Source organism: Bubalus bubalis, chromosome 9 (assembly GCF_019923935.1).
Source record: "Bubalus bubalis isolate 160015118507 breed Murrah chromosome 9, NDDB_SH_1, whole genome shotgun sequence".
NCBI lineage: Eukaryota > Metazoa > Chordata > Mammalia > Artiodactyla > Bovidae > Bubalus > Bubalus bubalis.
In genome coordinates, this window is record NC_059165.1 from 2117735 (window position 1) to 2145500 (window position 27766).

A 27766-nucleotide genomic window follows, 5' to 3' on the forward strand; every position below is an offset into this window, starting at 1 on the left:
GACGCCTGATTACAACTCAGATAGGTGCGACCACACCAGGGTGAGCAGATGGCGGCATCTGAAACAGACAGACAACTCAAGATGCGGGACTAGGCCTGTATGCTGACCTTGGCAGTTGCTCACACTTGTGCTTATGAACCAAATGTATTTTGTCTTTGTGCTCAATCTTAGGCAAGTTTCAAAAATAAATCAAATTGCTGTTTATGGCCAAATACCTATGTTCATTACTCCTCGATCGCCTTGTTGGATTTTTCCTCTCCAGGGCCCTAACTGGATGGCTCTTGGAAATGTTTAAAGAAAAGAAACTCGAGCACCCCACAAGCTAATGTTATCACCAGGATAACGGAGACTTTCTGATCCAGGCAATTAATAACGCCTATTCTCAACCTGGCCATACATACTCCTTTTCATTAGGTGTTATATTTTGGGTAGCTCCTAACAGGCCCCAGTGGATTTTTGCAACAAGTTTATGACATTGACTCTCCCCAGGTTGTTCAGGAAGATATGTAATTGGTTTCCCTTGGGCTCAAGGTCACCTACAGGTAACCTTGGAAACAGCCCCAGCCAATCTGCATTTAATACAGGCACACTGGGCTCAAGCAGTTTTCCAAAAGTATGATCATTTGATCACAGTATTTGTTCCTTCACTTGGAACAGAAGGTATTATTCATGTAGAGGCTTTAACAAAATTCACTCAGCAAGCTTTGAATGATAGTAATTAACCCATTAGGTTCTCAGTTTGGAAGTCTCCATGATGAGAAAAGCAGTCTCACAGAATTTCGTGGCCCTCAGTATTTTAGCTGCTTCCCAAGGGGGAATTTGGCATGCTGCCGTCCATGGGGTCGCAAAGAGTTGGATATAACTGAGCGACTGAACTGAATGGGGAATTTGTGCTGTAACATGTACTGAATGCTGTGTCTTTACACCTGATGAGTCTTCAAATGTAACTAACCTTATAACCCATGTGAAGGGTCATATTTCTGCTCTGAATGGTTCTCTTCCCAGTTTAGAGGAAGCACCAGGAAAATGCTTTGGTTTAGAAGGATCTTGGCTTAAGTTTTTGCTAATGATATTGTTGATACTACAGGCGATTTTAGTTATACTTTGTGGAACTTATAAGGTAATAGTTTCTTTTATGCTATGTGTCACTTGCTTATACTAAGATAGTATATTTATATTTTCAATCAAATGAAAATACACATTATGCCAATAGTTCTCTATAAAATAATAGGCATACACAATGCACATGTGAGAAAAATCGGTTTAAGTCTTATTGGACAACCTAGAATTGGCTGTCAGTCCTTGCCAAACATTCTGCTGGTATAAATAACCCCATAAAGACAGAGAACCAACGTATTAGGACTTGGTATCAAGGGATACAACAGACCCAGGGCAGGAAAGCAACTACCCTAGAAAATATCTGCTCACTTACTGCTTTCTATCAAATGATGAATGATCAAAAGGGGGAAACTGTGAAATAAAATTCATATTTTATGACAAGACAACAAACATTTAAATATAAAAAGTTTTTTCTTTACCGTTTGGTTTCCTCTCTCCCCTCTACTGCACATTACACATAGACCAAACCTCCCCCATCAGAAATACCTGCTCAGCCATAAACAGCAACATTTTCCTGGCATCAGTAAGACAGCTCCTTAAAAGATAACAGTGCTTCTAGACTTGTAAGGGACCATGATGATGCTTAGATATGGATTATGTAAACTGTCAATAGTATGCTATTTAATGCATATCCCTCTGCCTCAAAAAACTTATATTACTGTGCCTTGAATTCAAATGGGCAGAATACTTCTCAGAGCTTTTTTTATCAATTAAAAATAGATGAGATTTTTATCAACAGTGGTGTGTGGCCACTGAAATTCTGTTTGGTTAGCTTAGTGCTTATCTAATGATTAGACAGAGATTTCCTTAAATGCCTGCAATCAGTATGTCTCCCAAGGTTTGTTGAGTATCTGGTGTATGTGTTTGGGTCATGGTTCAACACCAAGCCAGGCAGTTGACAGTTTCCCCTTAGTCTTCATTTCTTACTTATGCAGAGCCTCAAAATCAGCCTTTGCTGTTGTTCAGTTGCTCAGTCATGCCCGACTCTTTGTGAACCCATGGACTGCAGCATACCATGCTTCCCTGTCCGTCACCATCTGCCGGAGCTCGCACAAACTCATGTCCATTGAGTCGGTGATGCCATCCAACCATCTCATCCTCTGTCATCCCCTTCTCCTCCCGTCTTCAGTCTTTCCCAGCATCAGGGTCTTTCCCAATGAGTCGGCTCCTCGCCTCAGGTGACCAAAGTATTGGAGCTTCAGCTTCAGCATCTGTCCTTCCAATGAGTATTCAGGGTTGATTTCCTTTAGGATTGACTGGTTTGATCTCCCTGCAGTCCCAAGTACTCTCAAGAGTGAATGTTTAGGGCCTTCTCAAGTCTTTGCCAAGTTTATGCACTGCTTAGCATAATCTTTGGCATGTGTGTTGGTTTCTGGATTCTTATGAATGTGTTGGAGCTTACAAAGCTCCTACAGACATTCTCCAGCTTTTCCTTTTAAGCTATCTGTTTAACCAATTTTGCTGCTCCAAACTGTTTCCACTGCCTAAAGTGTGACAGAATTAATTAGTTCCCTCTCAGTGTTTGTTGGTTTGCTTGTTTTTTGACAAACGCTTCTGGGGAAAAAGCTTTCCCAGGCTTGCAAGTGAGATTTTTCTGGGGAACCAGCGGATAGGTCAAATGATGACTCTTCTCTTGGAAATAGGGTCTGAAGGAGTTACAGCCTCATTCTACCTTGTCTGGTATCTGCCATGATGCTCCTTTTCACCATAATTGTCAGCTATTATTTTTCAGTGCAACAGTGGAGCTGGAGTTGAGGAGATTGGATTAGAATAAGCTGTTTTCTTGAATAAATGCTTCCTGGGTTGCTGCAAGCCCTTGGTTGGTTTCCAGAGTTCTGAAAAAGTTGACTCTGACAATTTTCCCAGCTTTCTCATCACTTTTATGGAGAAAATAATTTTCAGAGGTGCTTGCATCTCCATTTTTGGGATGTCACTCTAAGGATATAGTTCGAATTCAAGTCCTCTCCCTCATTGACCAATCCTCCACCTATTATATCTGTGGTTCTCAAACTTTACATGCATCAGAATCACCTCAAGGGCTTGCTAAAATACGGATTGCTGGACTCCACACCTAGAGTTTCCAAGTCAGGTCTGAAGTTGGACCTACCTGAGAATTTGCATTTTAAAAACATTAATGCTGATTCTGGTGCTTTGGGGATCACACTTCAAGAACTACTGCATTACATCCTGTGGAAATGAAAAGTGGTGCCTTCATTTTATTGCCATAGGCAGTGCTTCCCCCCTCTGAAGTCAACAATAATACATATAAATCATTAATACATATCTGAACTGAGGTGTTCAAGAAGACTCTTGAGAGTCCCTTGGACTGCAAGGAGATCCCACCAGTCCATCCTAAAGGAAATCAGTCCTGAATATTCACTGGAAGGACTGGGGCTGAAGCTGAAACTCCAATACTTTGGCCACGTGATTTGAAAAGACCCTGATGCTGGGAAAGATTGAAGGCAGGAGGAGAAGGGGACGACAGAGGATGAGATGGTTGGATGGCATCACCAACTCGATGGACATGAGTTTGAGCAAGCTCCAGGAGTTGGTCATGGACAGGGCGGCCTGGTGTGCTGCCGTCCATGGGGTCACAAAGAGTCAGACACCACTAAGTGACTGAACTGAACTGATATACCTATATATATATCTATATATATAATACAATACATAAGTATTTAGTACTTACTACATGCTAGGTATTGAAACAGGGGAAGGGGACATGGCACAACCTTTGAAAAAATGACACAGCCCATATTTACCTGACAGGGGAGATACAATGATCACAAAGGTAGTTTTTCCAAAGTGAGGCTCATCCATTGCACTCCAGATGTGCTGACCCCTGCAATTTCCCTAAATGTGGGAAACTCGACTGCATAATTTGTGGTAATGGGGAACTTTCCCCCCGGGGGGAAAAAAAAGAATAATATAGCCCAAGGACACAACATAAATAGATTATAACCAAATGGGTCAAAGATGTCAGATACGTCAATTTCGACTAGACCTTAATCCTCAATGTATGCTCATTGTAACACATCAACAAGCTAAGTGCCAAACCCAGAGGCACATGGCAGTCCCACAGGGGCAGTATATAGTGAGGCAGCCTTTTGATCCTAGAATACATGGGGTGTTTCTCAAAGGGTAACATAGATCAATTCTGATGCCTTGGGACATGCATGCAGGATTTAAAAAAAAGACTCACATAGTGGGAGAGTGATTCCTATTTTGGTTCTATTTTTCTCTCCTTTGATTACATCATGATAAAAATGCCATTTCCCTGCTTGCTTTTAAAATGTTTCTAGTGCTTGGTAACCTTCCGTGTTTTACAGGCAGTAGGCTTTAGGCTTAGAGACTTTAGAAGAAAAAATGCTCTTTAATTCCCAGATTTTAAAAATGTTGCTTTATGTTCACTTCTCCTTCAGTTGCTTTCAACTTGGGAGAGGTGATACAGGGTTTCAATTTACAGTAATTTACGAAGTCTCCCTTTTAAAGAAATTGAAGGAAAAACAGATTTATTTAAAGAAAATAAATACTACTGTGAATGTATACACAGATACAATATGGAAGAGATTAAAATTTGGAAAACCCTGCCCTAACAAACAGGTTAGGGTATCCAATTGGATCAGTATACAACATCCTAAAAGGAGACAAGGGAAATGTGACTAAAGTATCAGTTCTTCAAAGAGGAAGAGTCTTGGATGGAGAAAGAGCAACACCTGTGAAGCAGAGAAATATCAAGCAGGAAATGGTTTCTTGGTAAGAAATGTACTACATCAGTGGGCTGAGAGTTTTGTTCCACAAACTGCCTAGCCAATTCTCACAGTCTAACTTTTATAGTAAATTTGGGATAATTTTGTTTTCATCAACAGCAAAAAATTTAGTCTGGGTTCAATGGCAAGAGACTTTGCAGTTGCCAGGGACAGCACGAGAAGTGGGGCTCTAACTCTTGGTGCAGGTGATAAGATACATGTATCCTGGGCATTGGCCATGTGTGTGGTGGGGGTGAAGGGGCTTGTGGTAAGATGGGAGGAGAGTGGGCCTGTAATTACAGAAGCAGACAGGTTCAGCATGAAAGAGGAAACGTGCAGGGCGAAGAAACAATTCAGCATCAGGGACACAACTGACTAAACTGTTACCCATGTTTAAATTAAGCAAGGTGTCCAAGGACTACAGCTGTTGTATTTATTTTGGTTTCAAGTGATGGGAGCTGATACTTCCCAGCTTGACAACCCATCAGCCCCAAGGTGCAAACTGGAAGCCTCTGGTCAGGCCATGGCTATACAGAGGAATCGCAGTTATCCCCATATGACCCGCCCCCACCCCAAGAGAATCAGAAATGAGGGGACAGACAACTGCCTGCTGGACTGCGGGGTGGGAGGGGAGAAGGCCAAGGTGGGCAGGGAAGGGGAGCTGCCCTTCCTCCTGCTATCTTCTCTCGGCCTACCCATGACGCCGGGAGACCTTCATCTTGTTAGTTAGGTCTACAGTCAAATTAGGATTGATTTTGGACTGTGGTGCTGGAGAAGACTCTTGAGAGTCCCTTGGACTGCAAGGAGATCCCACCAGTCCATCCTAAAGGACATCAGTCCTGAATATTCACTGGAAGGACTGACGCTGAAGCTGAAACTCCAATACTTTGGCCACCTGATGCGAACAACCGACTCATTGGAAAAGACCCTGATGTTGGGAAAGATTGAAGGCGGGAGAAGGGGACGACAAGAGGATGAGATGGTTGGATGGCATCACCGACTAGCAAGCTCAGGGTGTTGGTGACGTACAGGGAAGCCTGGCGTGCTGCAGTCCAGGGGGTCGCAAAGAGTCGGACACGACTGAGCGACTGGACTGACTGAGGATTGATTTTGACACCTCCATCTCGCGTGCTGCGCCTTCATTTCTCAAAGCCTAACTGCGCCAGTCCTCCAGATCTCCGCACGCCGTCCCTTCCCCTGAGACCCCGCCCTTGTCTCCCTGCTCAACCCACTGAAGGCCTTGCGGGCCCGGCCCGGCCCGGCGCCCCGCCCCCTCAAACGTCGCAGTGCTGCAGGGAAAGGGGGCGGGGCCTGGCGGGGGTGGGGTTTGTCCTTCCGCTCTAGGGCCAATCGGCGAGGCTCCCCATTGCCGAAACAGGGGAGCGGGGCGCAAAGACAGGACAAGTGTTTTCCCCTTCTCCGCCACGTCCCAACTACTGACGCGCGCCCACTCCTCAGGTTCCGATTGGGCAGGAGGCTTACCCCCCGCAGCGGTCTGTAAGCCTATTGGTTGAGTCCGCTTTGGGGGCGGGGCTTGCGCGCTCCCCGCCCTCGCCTGCGCCGCGGCGCAAGGGGCGGGGCGGGCCGCCGCCGACCGTGTTTCCGCCGCCGTCGGCTGCTGCGCGTTGGGCGGGGGAGGAGTCGGAGGCGGAGAAGAAGGCGGCGGCGGCGGCGGGTGGAGGACCGAGCGCCGTCCTCGCTCCGGAGCCGCTTCTCAGCTCGGTGAGGGGATTGCTTTCCTTTCCTTTAAATGAGGCTGGTCCCGGTATCTGGCGTGCGAGGGTCACGGCCGGGAAGCTGCCGCCTCCGCCGCCGGCGTCTCTCCGTCCCGGCCCGCCGCGCCGGCCATGGTGGGTGGGGTCGCTGGCTGGGAGAGGCCGTCTTCGCCGCCTGGGCCCGTTCCTCCAGCGGTGGCTGCGGGGCCTCCGCAGGCCGCTCCCCCTCGCTGCCCTTGGCGGCTGGGCCCGCGAACGCTGCCTTTCTCCGTCAGCGCGGCTGTGTGAGGAGAGCGTCTCCCCCGGCGCGCTCACCGCCCCCCGCGCCCCCGGCACCCCGTGTGGAGACCCCCGTCACCCCCGCTCACCCACCCCGCGTGGAGACCCCTGTTACCCCCGCTTACGCCATTCAGTCACCCCGTGTGGAGACCCCCGCTCATCCCACACAGTCCCCCATTCATTCACCGCGTGTGGAGACCCCCCCACCCCGTGTGGAGACCCCCGCTCACCCACCCCGTGGGGAGACCCCCGTGACCCCCGCTCACCCCACTCCGTCACCCCATGTGGAGACCCCCGTGACCCCCGTTCAGTCACCGCGTGTGGAGCCGCCCGCTCATCCACCCCTGGGGAGACCCCTCACGCTCACCCCTCTGGAGACCCCCCGCCCCCGGTCAGGCACCCCGTTAGAGCCGAGCCGTCGGACGCCGCGGGCCTGCGGCAGCCCCGCGCCCCCGAAAGCCGCCGTGGCCGTCGTCCCCTGCCCCGCGGTCGTCCCCGAGGCTCGGGCGCGCAGACCCCCGCCCAGGCCGCGGCCGTCACGCGCCCCGAAAGCAGCCCCGCGCCCCCGTCAGCGCCCGGCCCGGCGGCGAAGGCTCGTCGGTGGCTCCGCGCGCGTCCAGGGGCTGAGCGCCGCTCGGAGCGAGGCGAACGGGAGAGGGGCAGCCTTCTTCCCTGCGAGGAAGAGCTGTTGAGAAGACTCCTCTCTCCGGGCCTTTTTTTTTTCCTCTTTTTTTTTTTTTTCTAACAGACGCATAAGGCACTGCGTTGAGTCGGCTGCTTCCGGGAAAGTTTTTTTTTAAAGGCCTAATATAGTCTTATTTTTTATCATGACCTGTTTGGTAAGTTAAATTTATTTACATTGGCAGCCCCAAGGCAGTGGCACCGCTCTCCAGTACTCGTGCCTGGAAAATCCCATGGATGGAGGAGCCTGGTAGGCTGCAGTCCATGGGGTCGCTAAGAGTCGGACACGACTGAGCGACTTCCCTTTCACTTTTCACTTGCATGCATTGGAGAAGGAAGTGGCAACCCACTCCAGTGTTCTTGCCTGGAGAATCCCAGGGACGGGGGAGCTGGTGGGCTGCCGTCTACAGGGTCGCACAGAGTCGGACACGACTGGACCGACTTAGCAGCAGCATAGATCATTTGCAGAGTGTGTAAATAAACACGAAGATAAACATTTAAAAGATTTTTAACGAACGTTTGGACTCTTCTCCCCCATGTCTTCTGGAATTTATTATTTTTTATGAAATAATTTTAATTTTTTAAAATTCAGTTACAAACATGCAAACTAGATGTAAAATTTCAGCAATACAGAAAATGAATCATTAACTACAATGTGAACATTCCTTTTTATCCTCCAGTCTCGTTCCTGTGTCTAGAGTTAACAATACTGTACGTCTTCTAACGTACACTTTTAAACACATATGCATACATGTAAAGTTGGGAGACTTTGGTGGGAATACACTAAACACGTTGATACATCACTTGCTCTTTTCGCCAAATTATGTATCTTGACCATCTTCCCTTGGAAATTGTAAGTCCCCTTGGTACTTTTTAAAAGCTAAATAATATTTAAATAATTTCAATGGGCTGTAATTTACTTAACTGTTCCCTTACAAAAAGACATTTAAGTTAGTTTCTTTTTCTAATCACAAATAATGCTTTATTTGAAGCCAAGTTTTACAGTTACTTGTTTTTATTAATATCCTTTAAATTTTCTTAAATTTTAAAACTTCAAACAGCATGGAAAGACTAAGGTAAAAAGTGCACCTCCCACTTCCCCTTCTAGTTCTACCTTCATTCTCAGAGTCAGCTGTTCAGTAAACTTCCTCTTTATGTGATTATTTCTGGAGCATGTATTCCTAGAAATTGAATTGCTAGATTAAAAACAGTATGCATTTAAGTTTTGATAACCTATTAAATTTCTCCCTACTTAGTACTCTTTTCCAAGTTAATCTTATGCATTCTACAAATGAACTTTAGACTCAACTTGCAAATTAGATAGAAGATCCTTTAGGTGTTTTGAGTGAGGTTATATTGAAATTTTAGATTAATATGGAGCAAATTGTACTTTGTGATACTGAATCTCTCCCCTCTGATAGATATGTATAGCATGTCTCTTAATTCACATCTTGCTTAAGGAAAGTTTTATAATTTTATTCCATAAAACTCTATGGCATTCCATCTTGGTAGCTCTGGTGGATAGAAACTTTAAGTAATATTTATTTCTCACCCCCCAGTTATACCAAAGCTTTTGAATTTTTTTTCTGCTTATCATGTATCTAACCACTTAACTGATTATCTGAAAATATTCACAGTTTTGTGGCTTTTAAATTTTATAATTTTGTGTTTTCCTCATTATATTAGGACATCCCTGGTGGCTCAGCTCATAAAGAATCTGCTTGCAATGCAGGAGAACCGAGTTTGTTCCCAGGGTTGGGACAATCCCCTGGAGAAGGGACTGGCAACCCACTCCAGTATTCTTGCTTGGAGAATCCCCAAGGACAGGGGAGCCTGGTGGGCTGCAGTCCTTGGGGTCACAAAGAGTCTGACTGGACTGAGTGACTTAACACTTTTCACTTTTCTTTCTCATTACTTTGGCTAGTATACATATTTCTTTCTCATTACTTTGGCTAGTAACATTTTTATACAATGTTAAATAATAGCAGTGATAGTTCACAACTTGGTGGTGTTTTAGACTTTAAGGGGATCTGATGTTTTAGCATCAGTTATGATTTTACTGAAGCTTTCTGATAAATAGAGAGTATAATAGGTTAAAATATTTTCTTGTATTCTTAACTTTCCAAGTGATTTTATTGTTGTTTTTAACTTCTGATGATATTTTAAAAAATCATAAATGGGTATTGAATTTTATTGATGTTTTTGATACCTTTTGAGTATTTGTATAGGGCATTACCAGTATTCCCTGGTTAGTATTTTCCCAAAAGAGCTGTTTTTTACAGAATCAATTTTATTGAGGATAATTTACTTACAATAAAATACATAGATTTAAAATGTGTAGCTCCGTGTGTTTTGACAGATGTATATACAGTCATGTCACCACTACCACAATCAAGAGTAGAATATTTTCATTACTACAGTCACGATATTGAATATTTCTCTCATCCCCAGAAGTTCCCTTCTACCCTTTTTCAGTAAGTCACTCTTTTACCCTTGGCTCTAGGAAACAGTTTGTCCTCTTTTTCTCACTCTAGATGGGTTTCATTTGTTCTAGAATTTTATATAAATAAATTATGTAATGTATATTCTTCTGTGTCCATGTTTTTTTCTTTCACTGTTGTTTTTGAGGATAATCCATGTGTTTGTATGTTTAGCTGGTTCACGGCTTTTGTTGCTGAGTAGTAGTTTATGGTGTATAGATTTACCACAATAATTGACCATTTCACCTATGTATAGGTATTTGGATTGTCTCCAGTTTGGGATTCTTATTAATAAAGCTCTACGAACATTCATTCATGAATGTGTGAACATATATTTTCATTTCTCTTGGTTAAATAGTTATAAATGGATTTGTTGAGTTGTATTGTAAATGAATGTTTAATTGTAAGAACCTGTCAAACTGTCCCCCATTTTACAGTTCCAATTGCTCTATGTTCTCATCAAACTTAGTTAATGTTAGCCCTTCTAGTGGATATGTAGTAATATGACACTATTTTAAATTTGTATTTATGTGATGTCTAATGATGCTGAGAATTTATCATTTATTATGGATCATTTGTATGTCTTCCTTTGTAAAGTATGTGTTCAGATATTTTGCTGTTTTTAAACATTGAGTTGCTTGTCTTATTGAGTTGGAGGAATTCTTTATACAGTTTTCTGTAGAAGTCCTTTGACTCGGACAGATGCATACACACTCAGTGCAGTCTGAAGCTTACCTCTCAGTTGTCCCAGAGGAGCTTTTAATTTTGATTAAATTCATTTCATCAATTTTTCCTTTTATAATTTGTGTTTCTGTGTTCTAAGTTTGCTCAGTACAAAGTCAGGCATATTTCCCCTTACATTTTCTTTTTCAAATGTTACTGTTTTTATGTCGAGGGGTAGCAATCTGTTTTGAGTTATTTTTGTATATGGTGTGAAATCAGGATCAAGTTTACGCTCCCAGTTCCAGCACCACTTAGTCAAGTCAGTTTGACAATGTATGTGAGTGTGTTTCTGGACTATCCCCTTGATCTCTGTTATCTTTCGTTTTGCCAGTGCCACTTTGTCATTCATGATTATTGTTGCTTTATAATAAGTTTTAAAATCAGATAGTGTAAGTTCTTCAACTTTATTTTCCAAAATCATTCTGGATATTTTAGTTCCTTTTGCTTTTCTGTAAAATTTTTTAGAAGTAACTTGTTGGGTTCTACAAAAAATACTCAGGGGATATTACATTGAATACATTGATCAATTTGATAAGAATTAACATCTTAATATTGAATAATCATGTAAGCACATGAGCTGTCTCTGGTTTTAATCAAAGGTCTTCATATTCCTTCATTAATATTTTATGGTTGCAAGATACAGAAGTTGTTGCTCTTGTCAGATTTATATCCAGGTATTTCATCACTTCTGATAATATTGTAAATGATAATTTTCCAAAGTTTCCATGTCCAGTTGTTCACTGACAGTATGTAGAAATGCAGTTGATTTTGTATACTGATCTTGAACCTTGCAGCCTTGCTAAACTCACCTATTCTAATAACTTTTTTTCCTTTGTGGATTCTTTCGGATTTTCTCATGTAGAAAGTTAGCATCATTTGTGAATACAGAGCATTTTTGTTTCTTTTGTTTTCAATTTGTATGTAGCCACCTCCACTGTACCTTTTTTCCCCTTATTGCCCTGACTAGGACCTCCAGTATGATGTTGAATAGGAGTGGTGAAAACAGGTATCTTTGTCTTATTCGTAATCCTAGGGAAAGAAATCTTTCAGTCTTTCATTAGTAAGGCCACTAAGGCCTTTTATCAGGTTTTATTATGTACTACATGTTATAGTTAAGTAAAATAATCCTTTAATCAAGTTAAGGATGTCCCCATTCTGTTCTTAGATGAGAATTTTTTAATCATGATTGGACATTGAGTGTGCTCAGATGTTTTAACTGTTATTTGTTTAGGTGATCTTCTGATTTATCTTCCTTGGTGTGTTAATAAGATGAATTACATTGATTTATTTTCAAATTTTGAGTCAACCTTGCATTCTCTAGATATGCCTCACTTGGTTATGATGTATTATCGTTTTCATAAGTTAGTAGGTTAGATTTGCTAATATTTGTTGAGTATTTTTTTGTATCAGTGTCCATGAAAGATACCTTTTTGTGTAATATTTTTGTACCAGGATAATGCTGGTCTCATAGACTTAAGTGTTTCTTCCTCTGTATTTCCTGAAGAATTTTGGATAGGATTACTATTTCTTTCATAAATGTTAATCAGAGTTTGCAAGCTAATTTATCTGGGCCTAGGTTTCTTTGTTGAACAGAGATGGATTTAGTTACCTTAATAGGTATAGGATGGTAAGGCTATCCTAATTTTGTCTTAAAAACATTGTCAGTCTTTGCCTATGTGAGTCACCTAATATATGAGTTTTAGTAGTCTGTGCATTTCAGGGAATTTGTCTCTTTATTAATTGCCATGAAGTTGTTTCTTATTGTTCTTTAATAGCTATGGCAGTCGTAGTGATGTCTTTTCTTTTATTCCAGATGTTGTCAGTGTGACCTCTCTTGTGTCTTTATTAGTTCATTTCCAGGTTATTATTTTATTACTTTAAAAAAAGTTTTGAGTTACACTGATTTTAACTCTTTACTGTTGCTTAAGTGCTTTGGATTTAAATCCACTCCGTTTTTTCAGGCGTAAGCTTAAAAGGCTGTTGATTTGAGACCTTTCTTCTTTTCCTTCTAAGTACTACATCACATGGTCTCACATATTTTTATGTTGATATTTTCTGAGTTCTTTTGTGACTTTCACATTGACCCATGGGTTATTTAGATGTATATTGTTTAATTCCCAATTATTTGGTGATTTTTGCCCATCTCTTTCTGTAACTGATTTCTATGCTTAATTTTATTGTAGATGGAAAACATACTTTGTATAATTTTGTTTGACTTCTTTGAAGTTTTATAAATCAGAATATGGTCAGTCTTGGTAAATGTCTGTGCAATTCAAAATAATGTATGTCATGCTGCTTTGGGGCAGGATATTCTGTAAAGTCAGCATTCCATTAAATACTAAATTAATCATTTGTATTAAATATTCTGTACTTGTTAGGTCAAGTTGACTTGTGATGCTTGTTAGGTTTTCTGTTTCCTTACTGAGGTTTTGTCTACTCGTTTTGTTGGTCATTGCAAGAAGAGTTGAAGCCTTTAAGTATAGTTGTGGATTTGTCTATTTCTGCTTCATCTTCCAACTGTTTTTACTTCATGTATTTTGAATCTCTTGTTAGGTACATATTTGTTTAGGAGTGTTATATCTTCTTGGTGAATTGACCCCTTTATCATTATGTAGTATCCTTGTTTATCTCTGGTAATAGTTCTTCTGCAGACTATTTTTCTGATATTGATAGTGCTATTCTATCTTTCTTTTGGTTAGTGATTGCATGATTTAAAAACTTTCAAAGGCATTTATTTAAAAAAACACTTTGAAGACACCCATAATATGAAGATAAAAAGATTGAGTAAGTATCCAGTACTTTGGCCACCTCATGCGAAGAGTTGACTCATTGGGAAAGACTCTGATGCTGGGAGGGATTGGGGGCAGGAGGAGAAGGGGACGACAGAGGATGAGATGGCTGGATGGCATCACTGACTCGATGGACATGAGTCTGAGTGAGCTCCGGGAGTTGGTGATGGACAGGGAGGCCTGGCGTGCTGTGATTCATGGTGTCGCAAAGAGTCGGACACGACTGAGCAACTGAACTGAACTATTGTTTGCAAGTACTCACCAAAAGTAAACTGATATGCCTGCATTAGTTGTAATATTATTCAAAATAGACATAAAGGAAGAAATATTACAAGAAATAAACAGGAAAATACCATAATAAGTAGGTCAATTCATCAAGACAGTATAATAATCCTAAGTGTATGTGTATCTGATAACATAGCCTCTGAATATAGAAGTTAATATAATTAGTAAAGATAGGTATGCATTCATAACTGGAGATTTTAAATATACATTTGGTATAACTGATAGAACAAATATATGAAAATGTCAGTAAGGAAATAGGAAATTTGAATGACATGATTAATCATCATAATATAATTGACATTAATAGAACATTTTATCTAACAACTGAAGGCTATGCTTTTCTTTTCAAGCACATATGGGACATTTGTCAAAATATTGTGGTCCTTAAAAAGTATCATCAAATTTCACAGGATGGAAATTATATAGTACATGTTCTTTGAACCCTGTGGAATTAACTACAATTCAGTCTTGCCTGGGAAATCCCTTAGACAGAGGAGCCTGGCAGGCTACATACAGTCCATGGAGTTGCAAAGGAGTTGGACATGACTTAGCAATTCAACACTTTAAAGACGCACATAATACAAAAGTAAAAAGCGGCTGAACAGCAACAGCAACATAAAAATAACTAGCTAGGTCCATGGGGTTGCATAGAGTTGGGCACAACTGAAGTGACTTAGCATGCATGCATGCATTGGAGAAGGAAATGGCAACCCACTCCAGTGTTCTTGCCTGGAGAATCCCAGGGACGGAGGAGCCTGGCGGGCTGCCATCTATGAGGTCGTACAGGGTCGGACACGACTGAAGCAACTTAGCAGCAGCAGCAGGCTCCAAATGTTTGAAAATTAACCAAGACATGAATCAAGCCCATGAATCAAAATGAAGTCATGATGAAAATTAGAAAACATTTTTTATCTGAAAAATAACAAAAAGATTACATCGAGCTTGTTGAGTGCAACTGAAGCAGTGCTCTGAGAGCACTCTGTATACAGGCATACTTCAGGCTTTATTGTGTTCTGCTTCATTGCACTTCATGGATACTGTGTTTCTTTACAGATTGAGGAATTCATTAGTGCTACTTGTCCAGTAGCATTTTCTTACTGATACAGGTAGCATATCCTTATCAATTTAGGAATAGAAGAAAACAGTGTTAATTTTCTGTATAGTATCAGCAACAACAAATGTTACAACTGATACAATACTCAGTGAAAAACCTTGTTTCATGTCCCCTATCTTTTTCTCTATTTAACTACATTGGAATCCTAACCAGTGCCCTCAGGTTAGAAAAGGTTAATTTAAAAAAATGGAAAAAAATTTTAAAAGTGTTTGCCAGTAATGTTTTAGAATATGTGAATTTAAAAAGATATAAGGGTACAAAGACAACTTGCAAAAATGTAAGTTGTGTACTAGCAACCAAAAAGTATAAAATAAAATTAGAAAAGTACTTTTAGAAAAGCATCAGAATATGTAAGATACCTAAGAATAAATCTAATAAAAACTTTGGCAAAACTTCTACACTGGAAATTATAAAACAGTGCTAGGAGACATTTTAAAATACCTAAGTATGTGGAGAAATACTTCATCTTTATATAATAGGAACTCACTATTGTTAAAATGTCAGTTTCCTCCAAGTTGAGCTATAGGTTCAATATGATTTCACTTAAAATCCCAGAATTTAAAAATTATGATGAAATGGATTGCAAAATTTATATCAAAATGTAAATGTCTCAAGACTTGATATAAGGTTAGAGTAATTAAAATAGTATTATATTTGAACAAGATGGACAGAAAGACCAATGGAGGACTGTGAGTGTCTGGAAGTGGAACCTTCACATACGTAGTATCTGGGATCATGACGAAAGCTCCACTGAAGTTAAGAAACATGTTTAATGAATTGTGTTAGGTAAATTGGATATTGAATATTTGGGGGAAAAATGAACCTTGATTTCTACCTGATACTGTATTCATATGAGTTGGATCTGTATAAGCTAGAATTATCAAGGTTCTAGAAGCAAACCTAGAATGTCTTCATCACCTTGGATTAGACAAAAATTTCTTAAATAAAACAAAGTTGGTAAATTAGACTACACTAAATTATGAGTTTCTGTTCATGAAGATGTCATTAAAGAGAACAGGCAAGCCACAGACTTCAAGAATATACTCACATTAAGTAAATCTGGTGAAAGACTTGTATCCAGAAAGTATAACTCGTAAAAATCAAAAAGAAAAAGGCAAGCAACACACTTTTTAAAATCTGCAAGAAAGCAGGCAGGTTCTTCACAGAAGATATCCAAAAGGTCACTGTGCATAGGTAAAGGTACTCTACATTATTACTCATCAGGGAATGTCACAATGAGGCACCATCCCATCACACCCCCACCAAATGGCTGAAATTAGAGACTGACAATATCAGGTGTTGCCAAGGATATGAATCAATATCAAGTGTTGCCAAGGATATGAAACAACACTCTTACATATTGCTGGTGGGAATGTAAGTCGTTTCAGCCGTTTTACCAAGCCGTCAGGATCTGTTATAGCCAAACGTACCTCTGTACTGTTACCCAGTAATTCCAGGTCATGGATACTCAAGAAAAGTTGAAAAAAAAAGTCCATACAAAGATGTTTATAACAGCATGAATGAATCTCAGAAACATTGTGTCAAGCAAAAGTAAATAGACACAGAAGAGTTTATGATGCATGATTCCACATCCAGGAAGTTTAAAATCTGAAAAACTTAACTGGGGTAATGGAAGTCAGGAGAGTGGTTGCCTTTGGGTTGAGAGGAGTCAGTGTCTTAGCAGGGATGAGAGAAAACCCTCTGAAGTGATGATAAATAATTTTTATTTAGGTGAGTAGCTAGAAATATATGTAAAAATTATTTGGATTGTAATGTATGCTTAAGAGTTTTGTATGTGAACAATTCTTCAATAAATGATGGCAAATAAAAGGGAAATAATGTCAAAGTTTTCATCATGGAAATTTCCAAACATGTCTGTAGAGTACAAGGAACCCCCATGTACATACCATCTTGCTTCAGCATTTTGCCTTGCTAGTTTTTTGTATCTCCTCAACCTTCACTCACGTTTCTCTTTTTTTTTTTTTTTTTTTGATAGTGCACACATCTCAGGATCTATCACAGATACATTATTCTGAGCATATATTGTGTTTTTTAGCATCAAATGACATTTGTTACCTTTTGGTATGCATAACATTGAATTTTTTATTTTCTTTGTTTCCTGTACCCTGGTTTTTTCTTTTTCTGGTTTATTGACATGAAAATAAATCTTGACAGCTTTTTTTTTTTTTTAATTGAGGTGTAGTTGATTTACAATGTTATGTTAGTTCTTCCCAACTTTTCTGCTTAAAGCTGATTAATTTGTGTATCTCGAAGGAGGGTCGGTTGAGCAGCATTCTTGTTATTTGTGACACTTGAATCAGAGATCTTCCTATCTAAATGAGAGGTAAATTTGAGGAATATTCTTCATCTCTTTTAAATGAATTTAATATTTTATTCTTTCATCTCACTTTTCTTTGACGCTAATCTTTTCCTGCCTTAGCCAATTATACTTTAAGGTAAACCACAGAAATTATTGTTCAAGTGTGTTGAGAGTTGTATTCCACTTCTTTCCTCAAAGATTGCTATTGATAGTCTTAAAAAATCTTTTTTTACAAGATTTTTCTTTAACAGAATGAGAAGTTTATACAAACTTGGTGAGATATAAGCTTTACCAGAACAGAATTTGAAAATACAGTTTTTTGTCTATGAAATTTTTAGATTATTTGTTTCTGATTATGTATGTTTTATGTTTGAGTTACATTTTGTAATGTAATTTTCACTGTACCGGTGCTGAACTTATTGTTCCTTTTTTACAATAGTTTGCAAAACTTATCTTCAGAGAAGAGTAGTAGTTAAGAGAAGAGTAATAGGTAAGGGAAGAGTAGTAGATAATCAAGTATAGCCTTCTGTCTTATCTCCTGTTACTAGGGATAACAAACCCATTTCATCTCAGAAGTTTTAACAGCTGTCCCTTAAAATTTCTCTCTGATTTAGGTATTATTATTGTTTCTAAAGTTGTTCATTTGCAGAGTTTGCTAGTCATACCTTGGAAGTTTTCTTGTGGTGGTGGTGGTCATTCACTTAGTCATGTCTGACTTTTGCGAGCCCATGGACTGTAGCATGCCAAGCTTCCCTGTCCTTCACTATCTCCCTGAGTTTGCTCAAACTCAGGTCCATCAAGTCAAACTCTGTCCATTTCATCCTTCATCCCTTCTCCTCTTAGCCTCAGTCTTTGCCAGCATCAGGGTCTTTCCCAGTGAGTCAGCTTTTCTCATCAGGTGGCCAAAGTATTGGAGCTTCAACTTCAGCACCATTCCTTCCAATGAATAGTCAGGGTTGATTTCCTTTAGAATTGACTGGTTTGATCTCCCTGTTGTCCAAGCTACTCTCAAGAGTCTTCTCCAGCACCACAGTTCAAAAGCGTAAATTCTATGGTGCTCAGCCTTCTTTATGGTCCAAGTCTCACATCCATACATGACTACTAGAAAAACCATAGCTTTAACTATACAGACCTTTGTCAGCAAAGTGACGTCTCTGCTTTTTAATACACTGTCTAGGTTTGTCATAACTTTTCTTCCAAAAAGCAAGTGTCTTTTAATTTGGTGGCTGCAGTCACCATCTGCAGTGACTTTGGAGATCAAGAAAATGAAATCTGAGACTGTTTCTACGTTTTCCCCATCTATTTGCCGTGAAGTGATGGGACCGGATGCCAAGATCGTAGTTTTCTGAATGTTGAGTTTTAAGCCAGCTTTTTCACTCTCTTTTTTCACCTTCATCAAGAGGCTCTTTAGTTCCTCTTTGCTTTCTGCCATAAGGGTGGTGTCATCTGAGGTTATTGACATTTCTTCCCACAGTCTTGATTCCAGTTTGTGCTTCATCTAGCCGGGCATTTCACACGATGTACTCTGCAAATATGTTAAATGAGCAGAGTGACAGTATACAGCTTTGATATACTTCTTTGCGAATTTTGAACCAGTTCATTGTTCTTGTTCAGTTCTGACTGTTGCTTCTTGTCCTGCATACAGGTTTCTTAGGAGGCAGGTAATGTGGTCTGGTATTCCCATCTCATTAAGAATTTTCCACAATTTGTTGTGATCCACACAGTTAAACCTTAAAACCTTTAGCATAATCAACGAAGCAGAAGTACATCTTTTTGTGGAATTCCTTGCTTTTTCTATGATCCAGCATATGTTGGTAATTTGATCTCTTGTGTAGCAGCCTGTAGCTTTAAGTCTGTGGTTGGTTGCTTGATTTACTACAATTAGTTGTAGTAATATGTCCAGTTGCTTAGTGATATATGGAATTAATATCACTTTAGTCCTCATTTATTGTGTGTATACTAGTTAGATGTACTGAATATTTTGCAGTTGTAAATACATATAAGCAATCATTTGTGCTTGTTGATAGAAAACATGAAAAATCTAGAGATACAGACCCAGAGGGATGGTGTGGGGAGGGAGGAGGGAGGAGGGTTCAGGATGGGGAGCGTATGTATATCTGTGGCAGATTCGTTTTGATGTTTGGCAAAACTAATACAGTGTTTCAGGTTTAAAAATAAAATTAAATTAAAAAAAAAAGAAAAAAATAATATATAAGTGTCAGACATAATTAAAGTATAAGCTTAAGTTGCTAATAGTGGATTCTTTAGTAATCTCTTGGGGTATTTACTTTGCCTTAGCCACTGAAAGTGGAAGGATGAGGTAATGTTAGGAAGCTAGGTTTAAATGTAATTGGTTCCAGCATATATGAAGCTGCTTTCTGGTGGCATTTGTCAGCATTTGTCATAAACTATTTTGTCATGGAGTTTTTATTTTTGAATTTATAGCTTAAGTGTGGTAATAATTACAAAGCTTTGTGTGACTAAAAAATTATTTTACTGAAAGGAAATATGGGCTAGGTAATTATAAAAGTTTGTTTTAAGAGAAATTTTAAAAACCATTTCTAGGGCACTTTGATATATGTAAATATGGGAGAATACAAAATAAATATTTCAGTGAGCTTGGAAGAGTAAGACTTCCCCCCCTTAAAATAGTTGGATCAAGCTGTATTTGTTTCTGAACTATTGTTTTGTTCTTTTTTTTTTTTTTTTTTAATATATAATGTTATCTGAGCTTTAGGTGTTCAACATTGTGATTCAACATTTATGTTCATTACAAAGTGATCATCACCAGAAGTCTGGTTACCATTCATCATCATTTACTTGACCCCTTTCACCCCTTGTGCCTAGCCCCTTAATTAGCTTTTCTGTTTCTAAAAGGACATTTAAAAGTAGATTATTTCTAGGCAGTCTAATGAATGGGCTTCCCTGGTGGTTCAGACGGTGAAGAATCTGCCTGTAATGAGGGAGACCTGGATTCGATCCCTAGGTTGGGAAGATCTCCTGGAGGAGGGCATGGCAACCCACTCCAGTATTGTCTGGAGAATGCCATGGACAGAGGAGCCTGGTGGGCTTTGGTTCATGGGGTCGCAGAGAGTCATTTCTCAAAGTGATCATGACCAAAAGTCTAGTTACCATTCATTACCATGTACGTGACCCCCTTCACCCATTTTGCCCACCCCCTTAATTAACTTTTTTGTTTCTAAAAGGACACTTTTAAAGTAGATTATTTCTAGGCAATCTATTGAATAGGAGAAAATATTTGCAAATCATGTATTCGATAAGGGGTTAATATTCAAAATGTATAAATAATTCATGCAACTCAATAGCAAATAATAAGTAGATGTTTTTCCAAAGAAGACATATAGATGGCTATCAGACACATGAAAAAATGCAGAGTGTAGGTGCTAAGCAGCAGTGCAGACGTCAACAAGCGAATGACGCATGTAGTTCATTTTACACTGTCATCCCCAATATGGTGCCTCCCAGGTTGAGAATAAGTAGGTCTCTTACAGGGAGAAAATGCACTTTTGTGAGCTGGTATTAGAGAATCTTTATGGTGGCAGATGGACGCATAACTTCAGAATCTAAACACAGGTAATTTATATCGGTTGATTTATTGTCTAATACAGGATAGTTTTGTGCAGTAATAGACCTGACAGCTCAGGATGTGTATTATATCATAGTTTCTGTGGGTCAGATGTTCAGGAACAGCCTGACTGGATGGTTTTGGCTCAAGGCCTCATGAGGGTTACAATCAAGATGGAACTGCAGCCATAAAAAGCCTTGAATGAGGCTGAAGAATCTGCTTCCTAGATGGTTTATTCTCATGGCTATTTCCAGAAGACCTTGGTTTCTTCTGCCTTTTGGCAGAAACTGCCAGTTCCTCATCACATGGGCCATTCTGTAGGACTACTGAGTGATCTTACGGTACAGCAGCCAGCTTCTCTGAGAGAGTGTGAGCCGAGAGAGTGAGGAGGAAGCCACAGTATCTTGGGCCTGAGTCTTGAACATCGCATAGTCACTTCTATCACTTTGTCTTCATTAGAAACATGTTACTGAGTATAGCCCACACTTAATGGGAACAAATTAGGTTCTGCTTTTTTAAGAACTATCAGAGGATTTGTGGACATGCTGTAAAACCACTACATTATTCTAACAGGTATGGTGATATTGCACAAATGAGTAGCCTACATTACAAAAATAATAGTAATAAATGTGAACTTTGAATATTATACAGGCCGGAGTATTAGTTGACTACTCAGTGGTGTGTGCGTGCATGCATGCATGCTAAGTCACTTCATTTGTGTCCGGCTCTTTCTGACTCCATGGACTATAGCCTTTCAGGCTTCTCTGTCCATGGGATTCTGGACAGAGTTGCCATGTGTAGGAGAACTGATTCTGAAGGCAGTTCAAGGTGTAGCTTGGTATGTGTGTATTCTACTTCAGTGTATATTGTGTTCATTTAGGTATGAGCGCTCATTATTCTGTTTGCTTAAGTCTTTTGCTTTATTACTATTCTAGATTTTTAGTTTTCTGAATTACTTCTACTACTAGCTTTCATTTAATGTGTGTGAGTTGGAACTTGAATCTTAAGTATTCCCAAGTCTTAGTCTCTTTTAACTATATTTCCGTATTTCCATCAGAGAAAGGGGATTGTCATGCATTCATTCATCCCTTCATTGACAGCTGTTTAAATATGCATCATTATGTTAGTATACCAACACAGTTTATTTAATAGACATAACACACTTAAAGCAAGGCCTTTGTCTTTAAATTCACTCTTTCAGCTCTGCCGTGGGAGGGTAGAGCCCATATTCAGGCTTTTCCTTGTATTCTTTTGAAGATTGTTCCCATTACCTATCTAGAACTGCTGGCATATTATGCTAGTTAAGGGGTAAAATGATGACACCTAAGTCAATAATTGGAAGATCTAGAATTAATACTTCCCTGATTAATTCCTTTAATTCTTAGACAATAGCACATTTGTATAGTTTTTTTGTTTTGTTTTTGCAATTAGGAAGAAGTATGTGAACACTCTTAAGAATTGGAAATGAATGATTGTCACAAGTAGAGAGGAATCATATGTTATTATTAGATGAATAGTACTAGCAAAGGAAACATTTCTTGAGAGAAAACTCGAGAGACCAAATGTTCCCAATAAACTTTACGTACAAATCTGCCACTGATGAATTAATTGTTTTAATCTTGACATATAACTATGGTTTTTATTGTTCATCTTCTGTTCTGTTTTCTTTTCTCTTTTTTACTTCAGAGATAGGAATGAGTAGCCCTGTTGTAGGACTTACCTATGGGAGAAGGCAATGGCAACCCACTCCAGTACTCTTGCCTAGAAAATCCCATGGATGGAGGAGCCTGGTGGGCTGCAGTCCATGGGGTCACGACTGAGCGACTTCCCTTTCACTTTTCACTTTCATGCATTGGAGAAGGAAATGGCAACCCACTCCAGTACTCTTGCCTGGAAAATCCCATAGATGGAGGAGCCTGGTAGGCTTCAGTTCATGGGGTTGGTGAGTCGGACATGACTGAGCGACTTCCCTTTCACTTTTCACTTTCACACATTGGAGAAGGAAATGGCAACCCACTCCAGTGTTCTTGCCTGGAGAATCCCAGGGACGGGGGAGCCTGGTGGGCTGCTGTCTGTGGGGTCGCACAGAGTCGGACACGACTGAAGCGACTTAGCAGCAGCAGCAGGACTTATCTAAACAGCTGGCCTAGATAAAATAGAGATAATTGATATCCACAGAGAGATTCAAGTTTACGTTTTATTCGTAAGACAAGAACCACTATTGAAAATGACAATGATGATTGAAGAAGCAGGGAACAAGAAACACAAGAAATCTGAAAAATTATTGTAGAGAATATTAGAAAGCCAGAAATACAAAAGTACATGAAATCTATCATTTTGTACATTGAAAATGAGAAAGAAAAGTTTAGAGACAAAGAATTAAACTCCGTGGGCCAAATACAGAGAAAATAAGGAAAGAAAAAAGAATGAGAAAATTTTATGTGAGTCTTTAAAGCAACCCTACTAGTGCTATGTGATAGAAATTTTTTAAATGGCCAAAGAAGGTCCTTGTGAAATATAGAATACCATTTCTTGAGAGAAAATCCTAGTTATTCCATAAATAAAAATTGTTTTACTTACAAAAGAATGAGAAATAAACTGACAGGACAGTTTCTTAACAGCAACATGGGCCTGTTAGAAAGCAGTGCCCTTTAGAAGTTGGAAAAATGATTTTGTTTTGAACAGAAGTCAAGAGTGTGATGGAAAGAGGAAATATTTTGATGTGTAAAGACTCAACTTTTACCTACTTACATAAAACTGCTAAAACAATTACTTGAGAATCTACTAATAAAGACAAAAGGAACACACCCCTGTTCCTGAAACAAGGTAAAGAGGGGAGAACATGGGTTTCAAATCAGGGGACCTAATTCAAACACAACCAGAAGATAGCCCAGAAGTAGTCGGATCTTGAAAGCAAGTAGCCTTAGTTTTTATCAGGAAGTTGGAGGGCTCCAAAATGAATCTTTTAGAAAGAAATGGATTTATGTTGAAAAAAAGTATGATTAAGAAACAGGGAGCTTTTAATGATTTCTGTACTCTTAGCACCTCTCTCTCTCAACGGCATGCTCTGATGCGGCTTCTGTGTTCAGCGTTCTACCAAAGACAACGTTGTCAAGAGCTCCAGTGACCTTCCCTGTTGCTTGGTCTGGGGTCAGTTACAGATCCTCGCCATGCTTTTCTTGTAGCAGCAGTTTGGCCCAGTGGATCAGTTCTCTGGTCTGAAGTGCTTTCTTCATTGGCATCCACACTCCTAGAGTTTTTTCGTTCTCTCACCTGCCTCTCTCACTGGTTGGTTAGTTTTCCGGGTACTTCTTTTCCCCTGACTTCTTAATTTTAGGGGCCATCTCTAACAAACCCTTTTTGAATATTAATCTATATCCTGATAACTCCCAAATTATACTGGCAGTTCAGAATTCTGCAGTCAACTCCAGCCTTTTATTTAACATTTCTACTTGGATATCTAGTAGATACCTCAGATTTGACACATCCAGAAGTAAACTAGGTATACTTTCTCCAAACCTGCTTCTTCCACAAATTTCCTACATCAGGTAATGACCTGTCTGTTTTTCTAGTTGCCTGGGCTGTAAAACAAGAATCAACCTCAGATTCTGACCTTCCTTCATAACCTATATCAGAAAATTTTGTTGCCTCTGCTTTCAAAATATATCCACAATCTGGTAAATTCGCACTGCCTCTATTTTTACCCTGGTCCAAACCACTGTGATCTCTTGTCAGTATTTTCATAGCTTTCTAACCAGTCTCCCTACCTTTGACCATGTTCCCCTTCAGTCTAAACACAGTAGCCAGAGTGTTCCTTTTAAAACAAGTTAGGTAATGTCTCCTCTGAGAACTATTTGGTGGTTTTCCATCTCACTAAGAATAACACCTACATTTCTTATATTGGGCTTCCCTGGTAGCTCAGCTGGTAAAGAATCTGCCTGCAATGCAGGAGACTCCAGTTCAATTCCTGGGTCAGGAAGATCCTCTAGAGAAGGGATAGGCTACCCACTCCAGGATTCTTGGGTTTCCCTGGTGGCTCAGCTGGTAAAGAATCGGCCTGCAATGCGGGAGACCTGGGTTCGATCCCTGGGTTGGGAAGATCCCCTGGAGAAGGGAAAGGCTATCCACTCCAGTATACTGGCCTGGAGAATTCCATGGACAGTCCATGGGGTTGCAAAGCGTCAGACATGACTGAGTGACTTTCACTTTGACTTTCTGGTCTTACCTTGTAAAGACTTATGTGATCAGTTCCATTTCACTCCCCCATCCATAATTTACTTTCTGACCTCATTTGTTACTTTCTTGCTCATTCCACCCCAGACCTTCTTGCCATGGTCACTTCTGGGAATCTTCACCTCAGAGTCTCCTTTTATACTGCTGAGGATGTTCTTTACCGCACATGGGGCTCCCTCTCTCACGGGTATTTGCCCAATGATCCCTTCTTGGTGAAGCCTTCCCTAACTATGCTGTTTTAAACCGCATACTCGTAGCAGCTCTCAAGTCCCTGCTCTGTTTTGCTCCATAGATGTTGTCTGTGGGCTTCCCAAGTGGCTCAGTGGTAAAGAATCCGCCTGCTAATGCAGGAGACACAGGTTCAATCCCTGGATGGGAAAGATCTCCCTGGACGAGGAAATGGTGGCCTACTCCAGTGTTCTTGCCTGGAAAAGTCCCATGGACAGAGGAGCCTGGTGGGTTCCAAGTCCATGGGGTCGCAAGAAGACTGACACCACTGAGCGCCTGAGCGCGCACACACACGTGTACTGTCTAACATTTATTTCTTGTTTGTTTTGTTTAGTATCTGTACCCGTACTACAATTTTAGGAGGGCTTAAGATGGCAGGAGTATTTGTCTATTTTGGTCATTTTTATATCTTCAGCGCTGAAAATAGTGCCTGGAATATTGCCTTATTTCAAAGAAAAGGCTTTGGATAAAATATCCATGAACTTAAATCCATGGCCATCCCTTAAGTCTGCTATGTATTGTAGTGTGAATCTGTGAAGATGCAAGTTATTGCAGATTATTTTTCTTATTATTAAAACAGTATTAATCAGTTTGTATTTTTGCCAGTATGGCAGGATTATTTTTTTGATATTCCTTTCCCTTTTAGCTATTGTTAACAGTCTGACTTGATTCAGCAATATTAGAGCAGTACACAGCCTATTGCTGGGTTTATAATTTATATGGAGAACGTGTATGTATATTTTTATGTGTTCATTTGTAGCTAGCTGTGTGGCTAGACAGACAGCATATAGATCGAGACTAATTTTCAGAGCTGTCGTCTTCTGATAACTTTAAGTTGGTGGTGGGCAGTTAGCAGTAGCTCAGGTGTTAAGGTGTTGAAATAAAAAATGAAGCTCTTGCCAAACTTTAAAAAAAAGCACAGGTTGTAACTTTTAAAATACTAAATAAATGGATTAATTTCAAAACATGAAGTTTTTATATGTTACATGGTAAATTTTGTTTTCCTGATTTAGAATAGTTTCTTCTTTGGGATTAAAATATCTGGTCAGTTGACTATTCTAATAGTCAGTTTATTATTTTTTACACTTATTGTCATAAGCCATTATACATTTTTAAATGAAGTTTGTGTTCTTAGGGTTGACTTCTTTTAACAGTGGCAGAGCTAAGGGAACTTTAGTGTTTGATGGAGAAGCAAAGATAGCATAGTTTGTAGTAGATGCCCAAAGTACTATATAACATAAGTTTGGTCACATATCCCAATCCACACTTCTCCTAATATATTTGTTTGCTGCTGCTGCTGCTAAGTCGCTTCAGTCGTGTCCAACTCTGTGCGACCCCAGAGACAGCAGCCCACCAGACTCCTCTGTCCGTGGGATTCTCCAGGCAAGAACACCGGAGTGGGTTGCCATTTCCTCCTCCAATGCATGAAAGTGAAAAGTCAAAGTGAAGTCGCTTAGTCATGTCTGTCTCCTAGCGACCCCATGGACTGCAGCCCACCAGGCTCCTCCGTCCATGGGATTTTCCAGGCAAGAGTACTGGAGTGGGGTGCCATTGCCTTCTCCAATATATTTGCTTATGTACTTATAAATTATTCGTGTATTATCATCATTGTCTTTCTTAAGGATGATATGTACTTAAGGCAAGGTTTTCCGAGAGGATACTAAATGTTTTCAAATAGCCGTTTTCATAGTTTGGAGATTTTTTTTATTGCCTTATCAAATCCACTGTATATTATTGTGTTGTTATGGGCAAGTTAAGAACTTCACTAGAAGTGTTAGTTTTGGCATTTTGTTTTGTGCTTCTGTTTTATTAATGTTGTGTTTAATCTGTGGTTTCTTTGTAGGAATCTTCTGCAGCTTATCCATTGTGTGAGTAAAAACTAAATCACATCCATAATTCCACTGAACTGGGCACACGGAAACTGCCATATATGTCACAGTACATTGAAAAAGAGCCAGCAGGTAAGCAAAGTCTGTGTTGGTTACTCTAGACTGAGGACTTCGTATTTTCCCCTCTGGATTCCTTGTGTACTGTATATGATGTTTAATCTTGGTCTTATTTAAGGCCAGTTTCAATCCATGTACTGAATATTTATAAAGCTTAATTTCTAATGTTTTATACAGTCAGATCAGATCAGATCAGGTGCTCAGTCGTGTCCGACTCTGCGACCCCATGAATCACAGCACACACAGAAATGAGTATAAATAGAAATTGTTAATATTTTCTTTTCCTACCCCCTTGGCATCTATTGTGGTTTATACTTTGGAGACTATTTATTTGGAGGTGTTGTTAAAGATACTGGTTCTGCAGTCATCAGTTTAGTTCACTCGCTCAGTCGTGTCCAACTCTTTGTGACCCCATGGACTGCAGCATGCCAGGCCTCCCTGTTCATCACCAACTCCTGGAGTTCACCCAGACTCGTCCGTTGAGTCAGTGATGCCATCCAACCATCCCATCCTCTGTTG

The 27766-nt window shown here is 40.0% G+C and overlaps 1 protein-coding gene and 1 pseudogene across 2 annotated transcripts in view; both read left to right on the top strand.

The window, feature by feature from the left end:
• Positions 1-3873: 3873 nt before the first annotated feature.
• On the top strand, positions 3874-4025 carry LOC112587189 (annotated as a pseudogene).
• A 2408-nt stretch (positions 4026-6433) lies between these two features.
• PJA2 (praja ring finger ubiquitin ligase 2) overlaps positions 6434-27766 on the top strand; it is a 72468-nt gene continuing 51135 nt past the window's right edge. For both annotated transcript variants that reach the window (XM_025292150.3, XM_006067394.4), the window contains exons 1-2: positions 6434-6590; positions 27145-27262. In XM_025292150.3, coding sequence (XP_025147935.2) covers positions 27232-27262 — 31 coding nt within the window. In that variant the 5' untranslated portion in view covers positions 6434-6590; positions 27145-27231. The remainder of the gene's footprint in view (positions 6591-27144; positions 27263-27766) is intronic.